Raw genomic sequence first — 20,476 nt, 5'->3', positions numbered from 1 at the left:
TATTTAAACAGTGTGGTGCAAAATGTGAAAATTAGGGTTGCGCTTGTCTGAAAATAGCAATAAATCATGCCATAAATGTCTTGCGCCTTATTGCGCCAGTTGTATGATAAGGCCCTTGTTTGTGATTTTCAGTAATTGTGAATCAAACTGGTCAACTTGGGTTGTTTTTAATTGTGCTATATAAATAAAAAGTCAGTCATTACATGAATAAATTTGTAAATGTATTCAAATGGAAAATAGCGATAATCTTTTTGATGTGATAGTCCAGATGAAAAGATGACATGTTCTGTTAATTTACCAAGTTGTAATTTATTAATAAGTAGGTGACTATTTTCTCAGTAGAAAATTACAGAAGATTTTTAGCTGAAACCAAAGCATTTAGTGAATTATAAAAAATGTGATTTTATGGTATTTTTCACAAATTAATTCATTTAAATGCAGTAATAGTGCTGTCAAATTGGTAATAAGTGTTTGAAAATGTAAATCTCTCTCTCTTATTTATTCTATGTAAATACTTTCAAAAGTTGTTCAGAATTTATTTTAGATTTTTATATATTATTTATTCCTGTTTGTCTTTTTATTGTTATAAACCTATGTTTTACAGAAAAGTGATATTTATAAACTACATTTTATCCGTTTTTGCCATGCATGAAATATTCATCGAAGCTGATTTGGCAATAAACTATGAACTCTCTTTCTCTTAGACAGGAGGGTATGTTTTGGGATTCAAGATCGATCCAATGGACAAGTTACAGGATGCAGTGAAGGAAATCAACTCCCTGCACAAAGTTTACTCCGCAAACCCTATATTTGGTGTGGAATATGAGATGGAGGAAAAGGTACAAACATTTGTTGACATACAGTTGAAGTTTAAATTATTAACCCTCCTGTAAATAGTTTTTTCTTTTTCAAAAATTTCCCAAATTATGTTTATCAGAGCAAGGAATTTTTCACAGTATCTCCTACAATATTTTTGTTCTGTGGAAAGTCTTATTTGTTTTATTTCGGCTAGAATGAAAGCAAGTCAATATTATTAAAGAACTTAAGCTATATATTTTTATACAATATAGTTATACAATAATTTACCTAATAAACCTAACTAAACCACAGTTAACAATAATTTACCTAATTAACCTAACTAGCTAAATTAACCCAGTTAAGCCTTTAAATGTCACTTTAAGCTGAATACTATCATCTTGAAAAATATCTAGTATAATATTATGTACTGTCATAGCAAAGATAAAAAAATAAATCCGTTATTAGCAATGAGTAATTAAAACGATAATGTTTACAAATGTGTTGAAAAAAATCTTCCATACGTTAAACAGAAATTATAATTCTGACTTTGACTGTATATTGTAAATACAGTTTTGAAGCTGCGTTTCCTATATTTACTTCGATGGGTACTCTCGCTTTGTATTTTGAATACAACCAAGGTTTTCTATTTTGTTGTAAATAAAAGGCAAAATGTCTGTAAATGACATAATCATACAAATAATCATTCTGTATCAGCCTCAGCCCCTGGAGGAGCTGACCGTAGAGCAGCCGCCTGATGACGTGGAGATTGAGCCGGATGAGCACACGGATGCTTTTACTGTGAGTTTTACCTCATGTGCTACTCTCAGAAATAATGACGCTCTGCTTTCAACACATAGTGCTCTGTGTGTCTTGCATGCTGAAAATAACTGATCGCTTAAGCCACAACTCACAGAGGCCCACCAGCACTTTTGTTGCCTGGTATCAAACATGTTTATACTGAGCACGGATGGGTCTGACAGTGGGAATGTGCTTTTGGTTAATACTTAAACAGATCTGATTACATGTAGAAATCACTGATGAGCTCTTTCATGTCTTTTTCATCTCAAGGCTTATTTTGCAGATGGAAACAAGGTAAAATCCATCCATCCATCCATCTTATTTAAATATCATCTATCTATCTATCTATCTATCTATCTATCTATCTATCTATCTATCTATCTATCTATCTATCTATCTATCTATCTATCTATCTATCTATCTATCTATCTATCTATCTATCTATCTATCTATCTATCTATCTATCTATCCATCCATCCATCCATCATAGTTATCCATCTATCCATCCATCCATCCATCCATGTATCAATTCAGTGATCTGTTCATGCATCTTTTATCCATCCAAGTTATCCATCTGTCTGTCTGTCTCTTTCTAGTTATGTGATATTCCCATCCATCTTTCTATTTATCCGTTAAATAATCCATCCATTTATCTATTACAGTGATCCATCCCTGTTTGTCTGTCATCTTAGTGATCTGTCCATCCATCTTTTATCCATCCAAATGATCCATCTGTCTGTCTTTTTCTATCTACAGTATGTGATATTCCCATCCAACTTTCTATTTATCCATTAAATAATCCATCCATTTATCTACCACAGTGTACCATCCCTCCCTCTATCTGTATGGCTGTTTGTCTATCTATCAGTGATCCATCCATCCAAGTGATCTGTCTATCCATCCTTTAAATGATCCATCTGTCTCTCTGTCTATATTTCGATCACAGTGATCTGTCCATCCATCCATCACAGTGATCTATCAATCCATCTATCCGACTGTCTGTCTATCTATCTATCTATCTATCTATCTATCTATCTATCTATCTATCTATCTATCTATCTGTCTATCTGTCTGTCTATCTGTCTGTCTGTCTGTCTGTCTGTCTGTCTGTCCGTCCATCACAGTGATCGGTCCATCCAGCTATCCATTCATTAAATTATCTATTCATCCCTGTATCCATCTATCTACTATATCTGTCTATCCACTAGGGATGTACTGGGTTTTCGGTCACTTCGGCCAAAAGAGAAAAACAAAGATTTAAAAAAATGAAAATGTGAATAGAAATAAAGACAGTAATAGTCAGTGTTCAGCACAAAAGGTTTTACTGTGCTGTCATGGCAATGTTCACTGTCAATTAGTTCACTGTCAATATAATGTGGTTATTTGTTTGTTTTTCTCAGTATCATTTAATGTTGTTAAGTTAGATTTAAGTCTTAACAGAATTGCTTTATATCATTTAATAAAATAATAAATCATACTACAAAGCATATTTGGTTTTGGTATTTGGCAAAGTGTATCTAGAATTTTCAGTTTCATCCCAGAATTTTTTATTTCTTTCCATCCTCTACTATCCACATATCCATTGTGGTTGCGATCGATCCATCTATTCACCCACACATGCATCTACTTCTCTATCTCTCATTATTTGTCTCAACGTTTGTCCAGCAAACACTCCTATTAAATTAAATTTCTTTTTTCTTTACTCTCCTTAAGCAACATGATCGTGAGCCGGTGTTTTCTGAAGAACTGGGTTTGGCAATAGAGAGACTGAAAGATGGATTTACCCTTCAGGGACTCTGGGAAGTCATGGGTTGACATGCTCAAACACTGTTGTGTGTTGAGGCATTGCATTGTTGTTTACATCCAACATCGAGTTTTCATTAGAATTTTGTATTTATTTTCAGAATATTAATTTAATTTTGATAAAGATGTATGTTTACAAATCATGAGGACCAAATTTAAGAAGAAATCGTGGGGGGAAAAGTTGAATATGAATGTATATGTACAAGCAGAAACGTGTATGTATTTAATAGATTTATTTGTAAACTGTTAAGATTACTTATATAGTGAAAGTTACATGATGACTTTGCTGTTGTTATGTAGTAATAAAATTATTACAAAATGTTTTAATCCGTTACTCATTTAAGATTTTTGGATAGTAATGAGTAGATGAAACCAACATTTACCATTTCTTTGCAAGGGTTTTGTCAAGTGTGTCTAAAATCCATCAGAGGAGCTCAACTACTTTACGAATGATCTGATTAGTTACACACAGTTTTTTTTTCAATTATTTAGTCAACGGAAGGTTAAAAAGTGCAGGTAACACTTTAGTTTAAAGGTGCAGTAGGTGATCTTCCACAATGCTAACAGCTTAGCATAAATCTCTGAATCACAGTCCCTCCTCTGCTCCGTCTAGAGCCACGCCTCCTTAAACACGAGCGCCGCAAAAGAACCCTGTTATGTGTTAAAAGCGACTAGTGCTTGTCCAGCGAGTGAATATTTAGTTGCATGGTTAACATTATAAGGAAAGACTAGGCAGAATAGCGCTATTTACTTGTGTTTTGTTGTTAAACTAATTAAAATCTACATTAATGATGCTGGAAAAGGTCCCTTATGAAACTGAAAATAGTCTTATCACTCTTTCATTGGAAGATTTTAGAGGCTGAACAACACTTCTGTGAAGATATAACCCATTTGTAACAACAATATCTAACGTTGCATCAGCTTTGCTTGAAGCTAAAACAGTTTTAAAACAGAACATTACCTGTCTAAGAGAAATCCTCCAGACATTGTGTCATCCTTTCTCCAGCATGCAAAGGTAACTCCAATATTGATTCAAGTTTTTTTTTAAGTTTTGTATTTCTATAGCTACAATAACTGTAACATACTAATTTAAGTACTTTAGTATGATTCGAATATCACTTATCAAAAATAGACAACAACATAACACGAAAACATATGAATGTTATTGAATGCATAGAGCAGAAACAAAGATAGGCACAATAAGATCAATTTCCTCACAATTTAAAAGCTTTTTCTAAGATATGTAGTTCGAGTTTCCCTTACAACAAGGATTCATTAGAGGTTGATCTAATAGACATATGGAGCCCATTCCACATTTTAGGACCTACTAAATGTCTTCTTTTTTTCTTTAGTTTGGATCTGGGGACTTTTAACATTCTCTTGTTCGACGACCTCAAACATCTGCCAGTTATTTTAACAGTAATAAGATTAGAAAGATAAGGCAGTGCCTGACCATTCAATACCTTAAAAACATTAAGTAAAAATTTTAACTCTATTCTAAAACATGTCTGCAACCAGTTTCAAGAGTTCACACTTAGCTGATGATTAATTATGAAAGCTTGTTTAGCATGCTGTCCCGGGAGAGAGCCCTGAGCTCATGAGATCTTCGAGCCCAGGGCTCCCTCCCGTTGCAAGGCGGGAGGGGAGTTTGAGCTCAGGTAGATCTCAAGAACTCCCCTGCTGTAGTAACTGATGAACAGTAAGTGATTGCTCTTGAAGATAACCACGTACTAGAAGCATATCTATGGTGCCAATTTGGATTATTCAATTAACTTAATTGCATGTTTTAGGCGGTGGGAGGAAACCGGGGAACCTGGGGGAACCTACGTGAGCACGGGGAGAAAGTGCAAACTCCACACAGAAATGTCTGCTGGTTTGGTTAAGCCTGGAACCAGAGACATTCTTGCTGTGAGGCAACAGTGCTACGCACTGGGCCACCGTGTCACCCATCTAGGAAGGAGGAGTAGGGGTGGAAGGGAAGACTCTTCAAAACGAAGATAGCAGTGGAATGAAACCCAGGGTATTTATAGTAGTTTAGGAGTCATCTGATTGGAGCATAGTGAATTGGATAATGCGGATCCAGCCGCTAGCAATCATAAGCACGTGATCCTCTCGAAATTTGTTTATACATAAACTTCACTTAGAGAGCATAGGATAGGTTAATGTGTTCAAATTTACAGGTACCAGTAAGAAACTTAGCGACTGCATTTTGGACCACTAGTAGGCGATTTATATAGGATTTGCCAATACCTATATAAATTGAGTTACAATAGTCCAAGTGTGATGATATTAATGCCCAAGTTAATCTCTCGAATTCCACAAGTTAAAAAGCCTTTCACTTTGGCTAATAATCTCAACTGGAAAAAACAAGATTTAACTACCTGTTTGTCAAATAGAAGGGCAGAATCAAGGATGAAACCTAGATTTCTTATAGATGGTTTAATGTAATCGGATAGATTGTCCAGCTTTTATTTCAGCTTGCCAGAGACGGCTAATAGTCCAAAGACGATTCCCTCAGTTTTACTTCTCAATAAGTTAAAAAAATTATTTGACATCCAAGCTTTAATCTGTATTGAGCCTATATTTAAATAAAAACCAAAAAGATACAAGTGCAACACGAATGAGTCACATCAACTTGTTTCTGAGTCATGATGAACATGTTAAAAAAGGTTAATGACATACACCTTTCCGACTATTTTAAACCTCTTTACACAGCTGTTGAATTACTGACGCGTCATTTAATAATATAGTTCGCATTTAAACACCCCTGACCTCTGAGTGTGTCCAAGGTTCACAGTTGTCTTTTTCAGTCTTTGACAGCTGCTTTACGCGACTCCCGTTTGCTCAGCCCGAATTCTTTCTGACTAGATGAGGGCTCTATATTTAGAGAAGCGGGGCTTAAATTGCTTGTGTTGGTGCTCTGTGTTATTTCAGCCTCTTACAACTGAGACGGCACAACGAGAGGAAGTATCGTATCCTCATCAAGCGAATTTTAAAGATGGAACCAATGAGTGTCAAAGAGGACCTGAGGCTTTTTCAGAGCACCCTGCTTCAGGATGGCTTGAAGGAACTTCTGAAGGAGAACAAGTTTGTGGATTGCATACTGAAAGTTGGAGATCGGAGCCTTCCCTGCCATAGACTCATCATGGCTGCGTGCAGTCCGTATTTCCGAGAGCTGTACTTTACTGAAGACGGCACAGAGAAGAAAGATGCCAACAAGGAAGTAGTGTTGGAGAATGTGGATCCCAACATAATGGATATGATAGTGAACTACCTCTACTCTGCAGACATCGATATTACCGATGACAATGTGCAAGATGTCTTTGCGGTCGCTAATAAGTTTCAGATCCCATCAGTGTTCACGGTTTGCGTCAATTACCTACAAAACAAGCTTTCATTGGGAAACTGCTTGGCTATCTTCAGGATGGGGCTGGTTTTGAATTGTCCGAGATTGGCTGTGTCCGCTAGGGACTTCATAGCGGAGCATTTTGAGACTTTATCCAAAGACGAAGAATTTCTTGAGTTTAACGCTCCTGAGTTTTTTGCCATTATTGGGTGTGACGCTCTCAATGTTGAAAAAGAAGAGCTTGTGTTTGAGCTCTTGATGAAGTGGGTGCGAAAAAACAAAGAAAACCGGGCGAAGGCTTTGGGCGATGCTTTCGAACACATTCGCTTTCGACTACTGCCGGAAAAATACTTGAAGGAGAAAGTGGAAAAGGATGACATTATTAAGGCCGACCCCGAACTCATCAAGAAGCTGAAGGTCATTAAGGATGCTTTTGCTGGAAAACTTCCACAAATAAAGGAGGGTGAGAAAGAAGGAGAGGGCGAAAATGAGTTGCCTGGTTTTCTGAATGACAGCCAACGGCTGGGGATGTTCAACAGGGATCTCATCCTGATGATAAACGACACTGCAGCCGTGGCCTACGACGCCAACGAGAACGAATGCTTTCTAGCAGCGATGGCTGAGCAGATTCCTCGAAACCACGTCAGCATCACGTCAAAAAAGAATCTGTTGTATGTTGCAGGAGGACTGTTTGTTGATGAAGAAAACAAGGATTCGCCGCTGCAGTGCTATTTCTATCAGGTATATAGTATACAGGGTGGATATAGGTAATATTTCATGGCTATACCATGGCTTATTTAGATTGTTTTGTAACATGAAATCTAATTTACTTTTGTCTGTTTGGAGTAGGGGTGTAACAGATCATGGCTGATCCATGATTTGTACAGATCACAACCCACAGTTCGAAACGCACTTGACTTGTTTTTTTCTTACTTATTTGCATTAGTGCATTCAGTATAAGCTGCACGATTAATTATTAAAAGATCGGGATTTCAACACCCATGCAACAAATTATAAATTATGGAGATTTGCATATGTTTATTAATCCATTGAATCGCTGCTTTCAAATCTGTGTTTGATAAACACAAAAATCCAGAAAGAGATTCAGTTCTTCAGTCTTTTTTAAATTAGTAAAGAAGTTACAAAAAGTCAAAAAACACAGAAGTACTGGGAGAACAGTTTATAGTTTAGATATAACCACTGATGTTTATGGTAGATTAAAATCACTGTCATATGCATTTAACTTGATGCGCAAAAAAAAAAAAAAAAATTATTAAACCAAACAAGTGGCGACAAAAAGCCATCAAAAATATGCCACTAAATAATTTTCAATAATGATCATCAAGCAATGAAACATGACATTTTAGGAGTGAATAAACTGAAAATGAGACTAAAATATGAGTTGTACAAATTATAATGTTAGATTTCTATATTTAGCGTTATCAGCAACAGTAGAAGTGACAGTGAATTTTTCACAGTACTGAATATTTTACAATTTATTTTTGTTCAGCTGATTATTCCTTCATTTTATTTTTCATATTTTTAATGTTTTTGTTATATAAATGGAAAGCAAATTACATTTGTCCCCACTCCTTTTTGGCTGATCCGAAAAATGGTCCAATCTGTGACTAAAAAACCCTAATGTGATCCGAACCGTGAGATTTGTCATCCGTTACACCACTAGTTTAGAGACTGTTTTCATCATGAAGCGACAGAGTTTTTGTTTTGTTTCTAGTCCAAATGTCTAGTCATTCTTAAATTAAAAAGCATTTTCTAGAATATTGTCTAATGATCAGAAATATTAAGTAAAAATGAAGTGAGTTTTTCCTTAAAACAAGCTAAATTATTTGCCAATGGGGTAAGCAAAGATTTTTTTTTTTTTTTTTTTTGTTATTACCTCATTGACAGATTATTTTGCTTCCTATAAGGAAAAACTCACTTCATTTTTACACACTATTTCTTAAAATGAGACGTGTTAACAGCTCCTTTAGAAATATTATTCCCAAGAAGTAAACTGTGTATAGAAATAAACAATTCTTATTTCCCCCACTTTGGAGATCTTCTGAATTAGTGAAAGATGGAAAGTTACTCAGCAATGAGACATGTCTAAAAAATGCTTCTAGATTTAAGAGTTTTTAGATATTTGGACTAGAAACTAAACAAAAAAGGCTTCAAATAGACCGAGGTAAATTAGATTTCATGTTTTCCGCATCAAAAGACCTTATTAAAAGTAGGCTACTGGTCACACTTTACAGAAGGTTTCATAGTTTATCTATCCTGAACTAAGATTGAACAATACTTGTAAAGTATATAATAGTAATCATAGTTTAACATTTACTAATGAATGCAATCCAAATTTGTGCTTAGTTAATGTACAGCCCTAACAAAGATGAAAACTTGCTTGTTCATGTTAGTACACATTAATGGAATCTTATTGTAAAGGGTTAACGTTACCAAACATAGACATTATTCGAAATTTTTATTACTTTTCACCCACCATAATGAGCTGTTTACACAAAACAGTTGATAATAAAGTTTTAATAACCAATTTCGTAGGAAGTCAATACGCGTCTACAATAGTAAGGTAGACTTTCCAGATTTTGAACGATTAAAAAAACATGTTAGCCAAACATAATTAATGGCGCGAACACCACACAGGACAAAATGGCAGCGCGCGCATCATAAATCTGAAGTTGTCTTTCATGTATTGTTCGATGCGTGAACAGGTTTGTTTCAATCAGAATTTAAAAAACATTTACTCACCACAGGTCTTTCCAGCTTCCTACAACCGGTAGGCTATATGACTTTGCTTTGCCTTGTAAAGCTAAATAATAATATCCTGAAGTAGATCGAGGCTGAAGCTGTCAAAGTAGCCTATAACAGCCAATGTGCTATTATGGTAATTTTGTCATGCTAACGTTATGGTAGAGTACGATTTGGAGCTTGTATTACGCCTCAGTCCTCATTTTCTTAAATTGATTAAAGAATATAGACCTAATTATACTCACTCTGCACTAAAACTCATATTTTCTCCTCTTTGAAAGCACCCTGTAATCCTTGATATAATTAACTCCACCTGGTATCAAAATCAATTAAGGCTATATTTTCAGGCAACCATAAGCATTCAGTCTTATTAATATAATCACCAAAAAGTCAGATTATTTTACATATATCCTAATATTTCACATCATAATTTGCAATCAAGAATTTTAATCCATTACAATTTTTTGTATATAAATATATGTATTTCAGTTTTTTGTAAAGTTTTAGTAATTATATTTTTAGTATTTTTATTAGTTTTATGTTTTTTTTTCCTATTATATTTATATTCCCAGATTAAAAATACTATAGACTAGTATTAAATAGCTATAGTACTTTTAAACCATATTAAAGTACTTGAATTAGTCTATTGCAGTAATAGTCTATAACAGTGGTGGCCAACCCTGTTCCTGCAAAGCCACCTTCCTGCAGATTTCAGTTGCAACCCATATCAAACACACCTGTCTGTAATCATCACGTGGTGTTCAGGTCCTAATTAATTGGTTCAGGTGTGTTTGATATGGGTAGCAACTGAAGTCAGGAAGGTGGCTCTCCAGGAACAGGGTTGGCCACCCGTGGTCTATAACAACTATAGTATACTATAATAAAACTATAATACATTTTCGAATACTTAATATAGTTTTTTAAAACTATTTGGCATATTAATATTTACTACACCACAATTTACTTTAGTAAAACCTAAAATAATTTATTACAGTTTATCAGTTCACAAAAGACTAAAATAAAGTCAAACCACCTGTAGCAGACCACTTTCCTCTTCATATGCACCAGACACTTTCTTATAAACACTCCATATTTCTGGGAAAACATTTTTAATTTCTAGATGTGCTTCACATAGATGAGTGGGCTTAACAAACCACCCGTTGGAGACACCAGATGCAAAAGACAGCTTATAAACACTCCATATTTCTGGGAAAACATTGTTAATTTCTACACATTCTTATTAATTTAGGTGAGTGGGCTTAACAAACCACCTGTAGGACACACGCTTTCCTCTCAATATGCACAAGACACCTTATAAACACTCCATATTTCTAGGTAAACATAGTAAATTTCTACATGTGCTTCACGTAGATGAGTGGGATTAACAAACCACCTGTAGACGATGCATTTTCCTCTCCATATGCACCAGACACCTTATAAACACTCTATATATCTAGGAAACCTTGTTAATTTCTAAATGTGCTTCACATAGATGAGTGGGCTTGACAAACCACCTGTAGAAGACACACTTTCCTCTCCATATGCACCAGACACCTTATAAACTCTCCATATTCCTGGGAAAACATTGTTAATTTCTACACTTGCCTCACATAGATGAGTGGACTTGACAAACCACCTGTAGAAGACACACTTTCCTCTCCATTTGCACAAGACACTTTCTTATGAACTCTCCATTACAAGCACATCATGTACATTTGTATTTAATTGAAAGCATCTGTTGTCTTCAGATGGACCCCCATTCTCCAAACTGGATTGCTCTGCCTCCGATGCCATCGCCCAGGTGTCTTTTCGCCATGGGGGAGTTTGAAAATCTCTTGTTTGCTGTCGCTGGAAAAGATCTGCAGTCCAACGAGTCTCTGGATTCAGTGCTGTGTTATGATGTCGAGTAAGTTTCTACCACATTTTCTGACACATGCATATGCCAAATAATGATCTAATTTTTAATATATTTATTTTTTGCTGTTCTTGGCAGTAAGATGAAGTGGCTGGAGACCAAAAAGCTTCCCTTAAGAATTCACGGTCACAGTGTGATCTCACAAAATGGACTTGTTTATTGCATAGGAGGAAAGACAGATGAAAAGTAAGTCGACTTTGAGTTTCCATGGGCCTTACTACAGTCTTAGAAGCCTCCTTAATGACTTTCAGTTTAAGATTAAAGTCTTAGATAATGTCTTCAAGGACTTGTTCACCCAAAATTGGTTAATCTGTCATCATTTAGTGAGCTTTCACTTGTTCCGAATCAGTTTGAGTTTTATTAAAAGAAGATAAGAGTAGGAGTCTGGTTCGCATTGCCGGCAATAAGTCAGACTTGTACCTAGTTCATGTTGGACTTCTGTTCATAGTTTTTTGGACAGAATTTAAGGCGCAGCCTTGGGCTGGAGGGGGTCTGGTCTAAAACGACAGGATTTCATCTCGTTTATTCACAGATGATGTTGTTATTTTGGTTTCATCGAACATGGGCCTTCCGCATGCACTGGGGCGGTTTGCTGCCGAGTGTGACACGGCTGGGATGAGAATAAGAACCTCCGAGGCCATGGTGCTCCATCGGAAAAAGGTGGCTTGCCATCTCCAGATTGGAGGAAAGTCCTTACCCCTGGTCGAGGAGTTTTAGTATCTTGAGGTTTTGTTCATGAGTGAGGGAAGGATGGATCGTGAGGTTGACGGGTGGACTGGTGCTGTGGCAGCAGTAATGTGGTCTATGTACTGATCCATTTAGTTAAAGAAGGAGCTGAGCCGAAAAGCAAAGCGTTCGATTTACCGGTCAATCTACGGTCCAACTAATCTACGGGCCGGCGCGTCCATTGAGGCGACCTAGGCGCCCTATTAGGGCGGCAGAATAGCGAGGGCGGCGTCCCCAAAACTACCCTCGCCACCTGCGCCCTCAGTTGTATCCGCGTCAAGGGCGCAGAATAGAGAGAGCTGCGTCCCCGACACTACCCTCACCACCCGCGCCCTTAGTTATATCTACGTCTATTGCAGCAGTATGGAGAGAGCTGAATCCCCGACCCTACCCTCACCACCCGCGCCCTCAGTTATATCTACGTCTATTGCGGCAGTATAGAGAGAGCTGCGTCCCCGACACTACCCTCACCACCCGCGCCCTCAGTTATATCTACGTCTATTGCGGCAGTATGGAGAGAGCTGAATCCCCGACCCTACCCTCACCACCCGCGCCCTCAGTTATATCTACGTCTATTGCGGCAGAATAGAGAGAGCTGCGTCCCCGACACTACCCTCACCACCCGCGCCCTCAGTTATATCTACGTCTATTGCGGCAGAATAGAGAGAGCTGCGTCCCCGACACTACCCTCACCACCCGCGCCCTCAGTTGTATCTGCGTGTAGGGCGGCAGAACAGAGAGCAGCATCCCCGAAACTACCCTCACCACCCGCACCCTCAGTTATATCTACGTCTATTGCGGCAGAATAGAGAGAGCTGCGTCCCCGACACTACCCGCACCACCCGCGCCCTCAGTTGTATCTGCGTGTAGGGCGGCAGAACAGAGAGAGCAGCATCCCCGACACTACCCTCACCACCCGCGCCCTCAGATGTATCCGCGTGTAGGGTGGCAGAACAGAGTGAGCAGCGTCCCTGAACTTACCCTCACCACCGGCGCCCTCAGTTATATCTACGTCTATTGTTAGAAGCTTCTTATTTTAGAAGCTGTTATGACCGCAGTCAAAACCTCAAATGAAGGGGAAAAACACAAACGGATCGATCTAGGGGTTTTATGTACTGAATACCAAATTGTAAACAAAGCGGGAGGAGAAAACACAATAAATGACGGCTGAACACAAAAGGAGCACAGCTCCACGTCTGGGCGGCCGCTCAAATCCCTGTCACTGAAACGCTGCAACACGAGCTCCTAAATCACTGATGGTCAATGGTCTGCAGGTGCGGAGGAATCAACTTAAAATCAAAACACAAACAGCAACAAAACACTAGAGGGCGATAAAGTAACAGAAATAAATAAATAATGAATACATGGACATGTAACAGAAGTGAGTAAAATTTGTATTTTTGCGTGAACTAACCCTTTCTTTGTTTGTTTTTGTTTGTGGAATAGTAAAACCATCAACAAGATGTTCGCGTACAACCACAAGAAGTCTGAATGGAAAGAGCTGGCAGCCATGAAGACCCCCAGATCCATGTTTGGTGCAACTGTTCATAAAGGAAAGATCGTTGTGGTTGGAGGAGTCAATGAAGATGGCCTTTTATCCTCTTGTGAAGCGTATGACTTTGGCACAAACAAGTACGTATATGGATCACTACGTTTCAACCATTATTCAAAAATATAAGAAACAGTGAGGAAAATAAGTATTGAACACGTCACTATTTTTCCAGAAAACATATTTCTAAAGGTGCTGTTGACTTAAATCGTTCACCGAATGATGCAAAGAAAACAAAACTAATTCATTTAGCAATGAAGTTAAGTATAATGAAATTAAATGACACAGGGAAATAGTACTGAACACATGAAGAAAGGAAGATGTAGAAAAGCATGAAAAGCCCAGACAGCAGCTGAAATCTCTCAGTAGATTTTCAGCAACCCTCGGCCCTTACTTGACAATGATCCAAAGCCAAGGAAACTCTCAAATGCTTTCAGAGAAAGAAAAATCAAGCTGTAGAATGGCCCGGCCAATCAGCTGACTTGAATCTAATAGAAAAATACAAAATAAAGATCAGATTTGACAGACGAGACCCACAGAACCATCAAGATGTTCACACTCTGTTGAAAAACTCACACCTGAGCAATGCATGTGCCATATGAGAGACGGCTTTAAGCTGCCACCACTAAAAAAAACCTTTAATGCAAAGTATTAAATACATTTAGAGAAGTTCTGAATTATCTTCTGAGTTAGATCTTCTGAATTAGTGAAGAATGGAAAGTTACACTTTTTCCTGACTGGTTTTAATGCAAATACAACATATACATTTTTTTTTTTTACTTGCTTTGACTATCAGAGAGTAAAAACAACATTTTTTCCCATTTTGGACAGTTAAAAATAGTGTTTGGAACATTTCATATGCTGCAAAACAGTTGCAGGATGACACTGTATGTCTGTAACAAAATATGAGACATTCAAAGTATTTTAAATAGCCACTTAAAATGTCCTGTCCACGTATGTGGCCACTAAGCCCTAGGTTAAACCACCATTTGAATTATCATACAGACAGAAATAAGTCCTCCTACTCAGTGTATATCCTAAATTGTTTTCGCCCACAGATGGGAGGTTTTCGCAGAGTTTGCGCAGGAGAGAAGCTCTGTGAATGTGCTCAGTGTTGACGGTGTGCTTTATGCGGTCGCTGGATTCACGATAAAGGAGAACGAAGACAAACAGTGTGTGCCGTCAGAAATCACAGACATCTGGCAGTAAGTCTTCTACAGCATAAGCAATAAGGATGCATTGAATTGACGACATTAAGGACACTTAAAATGCTAAAACTAAAGCTCATTTCAAACACTTTATATTCTTTATTCATAATTATAAGCATCTCATCTCAAGTTATGAGTCATGCCGACTGTGTCATTTAAATCTATATATTTTGCCTTTATTCCAGAAATTTAGATTTTAATAAATTGATAATAAGAAGAAATTAATATTAATTAGGGGTCACCACAGTGAAATAAACCGCCAGCTTATCCAGCACATGTTTTATGCAGCAAATGCCCTTCCAGCTGCAACCCATCACTGGAACACATCCTTACACACTCATTCACACACATACACTGCGGACAGTTTAGCTTACCCGATTTACCTACACCTCATGTCTTTGGACTGTGGGGGAAACCGGAGCACCCGGAGGAAACCCACGCCAACATGGTGAGAACATGCAAACTCCACACAGAAATGCCAACTGACCCAGCCGGGACTCAAACCAGCGACTTTCTTGCTGTGAGGTGATCGTGCTATGCCACCATGACGCCCACAAATATAACAGTAGAAATGATAAATGTATTAAACAAATGTTTAATCGGCACACATAAAGCAGTTATATACAATTGTAACAACATTTCACAATAACAGTTTTTCTGTATTTTTGAATTGATGAGAACAAAATAGTGAAAAAAAAAATACGACCCAAACATGAAATACTTGACTCATATTTATGACTTCAAAATTAAAATTAAGACTTTTTTTAAAGTCTTATTCATGAGACAAAAAGTCACTATTATGACATATTCATAGTCATATTTATAAGACAGGCCAAAATTATGACATTCATGACCTTAAGTCAAAATTTACATCCTGAGTCAATATTATTACTTATATGTAGGCCCAAGCGCGTGCAGAATTGCACAGATTTTTAGCCCATTCATTGTTTTTATTTATTTACTCGAGTAAATGTGTGTAAATCAATATTTCAGTTTTTAAATTAGTTACATTAATATTATTGACTAATATTGTAACGAGGAGACTGACAAGGAGGGATCCATTTTGCAGTATTTAATAGACACCGTTCAATCACAAACATACAACACGCACTAAAGTGCGAACTCACATCAACAGCATTCAATATAGATCGTGGGGCTGTCGGCTGACAGACACAGGGTGATTTACCAGGCATAGATCAGTGGCAGGCGGCGTGGTTCAGAGTCCTTATAACAAGCGTGGGTCGAGGGCAGGCAGCGTGGTTCAGAGTCCGGGTCGAGGGCAGGCAGAAGGCAACTCAGAGTCAGAAACAGTCCGGGGTAATGCACAGAAGATCAGGCAGGGAATAACGCTCAGAAATGTTGACCGTGGCTGAACAAGAATTCACAATGAACTGGTGTTTGAGTGTGGCTTATATAGGGAGCGTGGGTCGTTAACGGGATTCAGTTCAGGTGTGTGCACAATCAGTTTAGGTGGATGATGTAATGCTTAGAAGTCTGGGGATGGCAGCCTCTGCTGGCCAGAGAGGGGAATGACTGGGACCGAGTCGGTGACAAATATGAAAATGTTCATCTGATTTATGTACAATGCAGTTTGTACAGTAATATTTTCAGTCTTTAGTAGATCTATTATATGAGAGACTTGCTTTTTTTACCAAATAAAGTGGATCTGATTGGATTTGCATTTTGAACAATGAATAAAAGTTAAAAAGATATTGTTTATTTCACATATTTAAATCGTAGTTATGATACTCCCAAAATAATTCAGCAGAAATCTGCAGATTTTTATCAAAATTCTCCGCAGAAATAGCAAAAAATGTCCGCAGATTCCGTCTGGCCCAAAAGTGTTTGCTTCGTACATCAAAATGTTTCACTGTTTTATGACTTTTTAGTTTTTTTGTTATTATAAATGTTAATTAATAATATTCTGTAGAGTAATAATTATGACAAAAACACAACTTTAAAAGGAATAAATTACTTTATAATGAATAAATATAAATATATAACTGTTATATTACACTGTAAAAAATGCAGGGTTCCACACAATTCATTTATGTTGTCCCAACATAAATCAATCGAGTTAACTATTAGCATTAACATAAAACAATTACATTGTCGCAGAAAAACTCAAGAATTGTGTTGTTTCAGCTCATTTTAAATAAGTAGTTTCAACAAGCAGCAATAATCCTTTTTTTGAATGTATCCTAATATAACAATAGAAAAATAAATAATAAACAAATATTTACCTACACACACAATGAAGTTCTATTCAATTGTAATAACATTTTACAATAACAGTTTTTACTGTATGTTTGCCTTGGTGAGAATGAAATGCTGAATAAATATCACCCCAAAAGATTGAACTGTGGTGTAAATGTTTTACATGTACAGTAAATGGGACTAAATCTGAAAGCATCTCTTTTTTTCTGCAGATATGAGGAGGACAAGAAGCAGTGGTCTGGAATGATCGGAGAGATGAGATACGCTTCTGGTGCCTCCTGCGTTTCTATGAGACTGAATGTAGCAAAGATGCCCAAACTCTAAATTCTACAGTATTTACAATCAGATGTTGGACACAAGCTACTAGAATAATAATGTTTTTAAACTGACAAAGTCAGAGTTATTAGCCCTCCTGAATTATTATCATTTCCCCCAATTTCTGCTTGACAGAAATATTTATTCAGAACATTTCTAAACATAATAGTTTTAATAACTCATTTGTAATAACTGATTTATTTTATCTTTGCCATGATGACAGTAAATAATATTTGACTAGATATTTTCCAAGACACTTCTATACAGCTTAAAGTGACTTTTAAAGGCTTAACTAGGTTAATTAGGCTGGTTAGTAACTGTAAACCAAGGAGAAGGCATTATATCACTATTTAACTAGGTTAATGGACTCTATGCACCATCTCTCCTGCATTCATCATTAACAGAAAGTTGTAAATACTACAATATTCAATATAGTATGGCTAAACATTTAATAATATTTAACACAACATACAATTACAGCGTGTTACTTCTAGTACATTATTTGTATGTGCCATCAATCTGTCTCTTCTTGTTGTGTTTCTCTCTTTGAATTAGCAGGATTTGAACGCGGGTAACATAAGACAGTCCAGTGATGTCATTTCGGACATGTTTAATAACAACTTAACTGAACTATAATACACGGTCAAAAAACTGTCTTGCTTCCATCTTCATGACACAACTTCTTCCTTCCCGGAAGTGACATCAGCATATACTCTATATTAAAAATTAAATTACTTTGCGTAAAATATTTTCAAGTTTGCCTTTTACATTATTATTAATTTAACATAAATAAAACAGTGAACTTATGGCTCTCATATTATTTTTCATTTGTACCTTTAGAACCTTATAACATCCCCAAAAGCAGCATTGAAGCAGTTTCAGTCACTCCACCTCTTCATGGAGATTGTCAGCCCGATCTGGTGCATCAATCAACTGCTGTGGGTTCTGGAAATGAACAATAATGATGTGCCAGAAGTATAAATCTTCCTTCTTTGCCGTGCTCTGATGCGTTTAGGTTTTGCTGCTATTAGATGTCACTGTGGAACGCGCTATGTGAAAGTAAAGAGACTGACTGAGATTCTATCGCAAAAACGTCAGCAGAGTTCGTGCATAGAGTCAGTTTGGGTTTTAGGCAAGTCAATGTAGAACAGTGGTTTTTTCTGTGGACAATCAGAAATAAATAGGGATGTAACGGTATCAGAATTTCACGGTACCATAATACCTCGGTATGAATGGCACGGTTCTGTATTTATTGAATAATTTACAGGAAAAAAAAAAAAACTACTGAAAAGATTCGAAAAAAGTGCTAAAAGTGTTTATTTACCTTAGCACTGAACATATCAATGACATACAAATTAGCCATCTATCTGTAAGTTTCGAAACAGGAACTTCAATTTTTCAATTTTAGTAACAAAAAACTATTAAACCATATAAAAAAATAAAGTTTCAATTTAGTATTGTTGAAAACTCATCACATTCAACATTTAATCACTCACTCGCTTAGATAGAGATGGGTTTTTTAAGGAAAATTATCATATAACTATAATCTGGTAAAAGCTGGGATCTCTGGGCATGTCCCCTGCAACAGAAATAAACCCTCTCATTTGGGACTGAGGTTTCTGGGACAGAGAGATTTGATTTAGCCAAGGTTGACAGCAGTGGGTAACATTGTGCTTTGTCTTTACACCACTTGAGAGGACAAGCCATGAGTGAGATAGAGGTTTCTTTGCGGTACAAGTCAATGTCTGCATCAATCTAACAAGTGTGCTGTGTTCTGCAGTCCCCATGACTGTTTTAGTCGTATTCCCCGACTTATATTTCACCAGTCTGGCAGTGCCTGCATACTGTTTTTTTCTTTGTCTGTCACCTTTTCTCCTTTTTCGTATCTTTTTAGAAAGAAACCGAAATGCTTCCACACATCCGATTTAAAACCCGCTTTAGGTTCGATCATTTCCAGCTCTTTTTCTCCCCCGCTACTAGCAGCGCACTCCATTTCCGCATTACTGGATCTGTAGTGACAACAGACCGCAAAGGATGATGGCCACGCCTAGGCTGATGGGAATTGTAGTTCCCGCTACCTTCCGTTCGCTTCATTCGCCTAAGCAAACTTTTCTCAGCAATATAGTTTTATTGAGTCATGCGCCTACGGTAATATTGAAAAAAATTACTATTGCGGTATGACGGTATTTACAATATTGTTACATCCCTAGAAATAAATATTGCTGAATGGGGCTAATAATTTTGACCTTAAAATGGTTTTAAAAACATGAAAACCTGCTTCTATTCTAGCTGAAATAAAACAAACAAGGCTTTCTCCAGAAAAAAAAAATTAGACGAAATACTGTGAAAAATCCCTTTGCTCTGTTAAACAGCATTTGGGAAATATTTGAAAAAATTATTTACAGGATGGCGAATAATTTTGACTTGTGTTGTAAACATGAAATCAATCTGAACCCGTTTGTTATTATATGCACATTCCCAGTCTTGTTATGGACGTTATTGAAAAAGGTTTTGAAAGCTTCAATTAAAATGTAAAGTAACTTTCACCTAGCTGATGATGTTGTTCTGTTGGCTTTATCGGACATGGAGCTTGAAGCATGCATTGGAGCAGTTTGCTGCCGAGTGTGATGCGGCTGGGATAAGAATCAGCACCTCCAAGTCTGAGGCCATGGTGCTCCACCAGAAAAAGGTGCTTTGCCACCTCCAGGTTGGAGGAAAGTCCTTACCCCAGGTGGAGGAGTTCAAGTATCCTGGGGTTTTGTTCATGAGTAAGGGAAAGATGGAAAGTGAGATTGACAGGCCGATCGGTGCAGCTGCATCAGTAATGCGGTCAATCTACCGTCCTTTGGATCTTTGAATCTACAGAGCTTTGGGTCATGACTGAAAGGACAAGATCTCAGATACAAGCGGCCAAAATGAGTTTCCTTCACAGGGTGGCAGGGCGCACCCTTATGAATAGGGTGAAGAGCTCTGACACCCGGGAGGAGCTCGGAGTAGAGCCGCTGCTCCTCCACATCGAGAGAAGTCAGCTGAGGTGG

At 37.3% G+C, this 20,476-nt stretch overlaps 2 protein-coding genes and 1 long non-coding RNA gene across 6 annotated transcripts in view; 2 read left to right on the top strand and 1 right to left on the bottom strand.

Moving 5' to 3' along the window:
* The window catches only part of bbs5 (Bardet-Biedl syndrome 5), a 13,523-nt gene extending 9,797 nt beyond the window's left edge, over positions 1 to 3,726 (top strand). For 2 of the 4 annotated variants that reach the window (XM_073911760.1, NM_200299.2), the window contains 4 exon segments: positions 705 to 839; positions 1,513 to 1,596; positions 1,867 to 1,890; positions 3,310 to 3,726. In XM_073911760.1, the coding sequence (XP_073767861.1) occupies positions 705 to 839; positions 1,513 to 1,596; positions 1,867 to 1,890; positions 3,310 to 3,411 (345 nt within the window). In that variant the 3' untranslated portion in view covers positions 3,412 to 3,726. 4 annotated transcript variants of the gene reach the window in all.
* LOC141376216 (uncharacterized) overlaps positions 1 to 9,835 on the bottom strand; it is a 25,960-nt gene extending 16,125 nt beyond the window's left edge. Inside the window, exon 1 of the long non-coding RNA XR_012385649.1 lies at positions 9,509 to 9,835. This is a non-coding gene — a long non-coding RNA (uncharacterized lncRNA). The remainder of the gene's footprint in view (positions 1 to 9,508) is intronic.
* Positions 6,313 to 20,476, top strand: klhl41a (kelch-like family member 41a). The gene is made up of 6 exons (NM_001423827.1): positions 6,313 to 7,486; positions 11,257 to 11,414; positions 11,502 to 11,609; positions 13,596 to 13,781; positions 14,757 to 14,903; positions 17,336 to 20,476. The coding sequence occupies exons 1-6, from the start codon at positions 6,398 to 6,400 to the stop codon at positions 17,445 to 17,447; spliced, it is 1,800 nt and encodes a 599-aa protein (NP_001410756.1). The 5' UTR covers positions 6,313 to 6,397; the 3' UTR covers positions 17,448 to 20,476.

The sequence above is a fragment of the Danio rerio genome, chromosome 9 (genome assembly GCF_049306965.1).
Source record: "Danio rerio strain Tuebingen ecotype United States chromosome 9, GRCz12tu, whole genome shotgun sequence".
Lineage (NCBI taxonomy): Eukaryota > Metazoa > Chordata > Actinopteri > Cypriniformes > Danionidae > Danio > Danio rerio.
The sequence above is the reverse complement of the archived record's forward strand: the minus strand, read 5'-3'. Positions and strand labels throughout refer to the sequence as shown.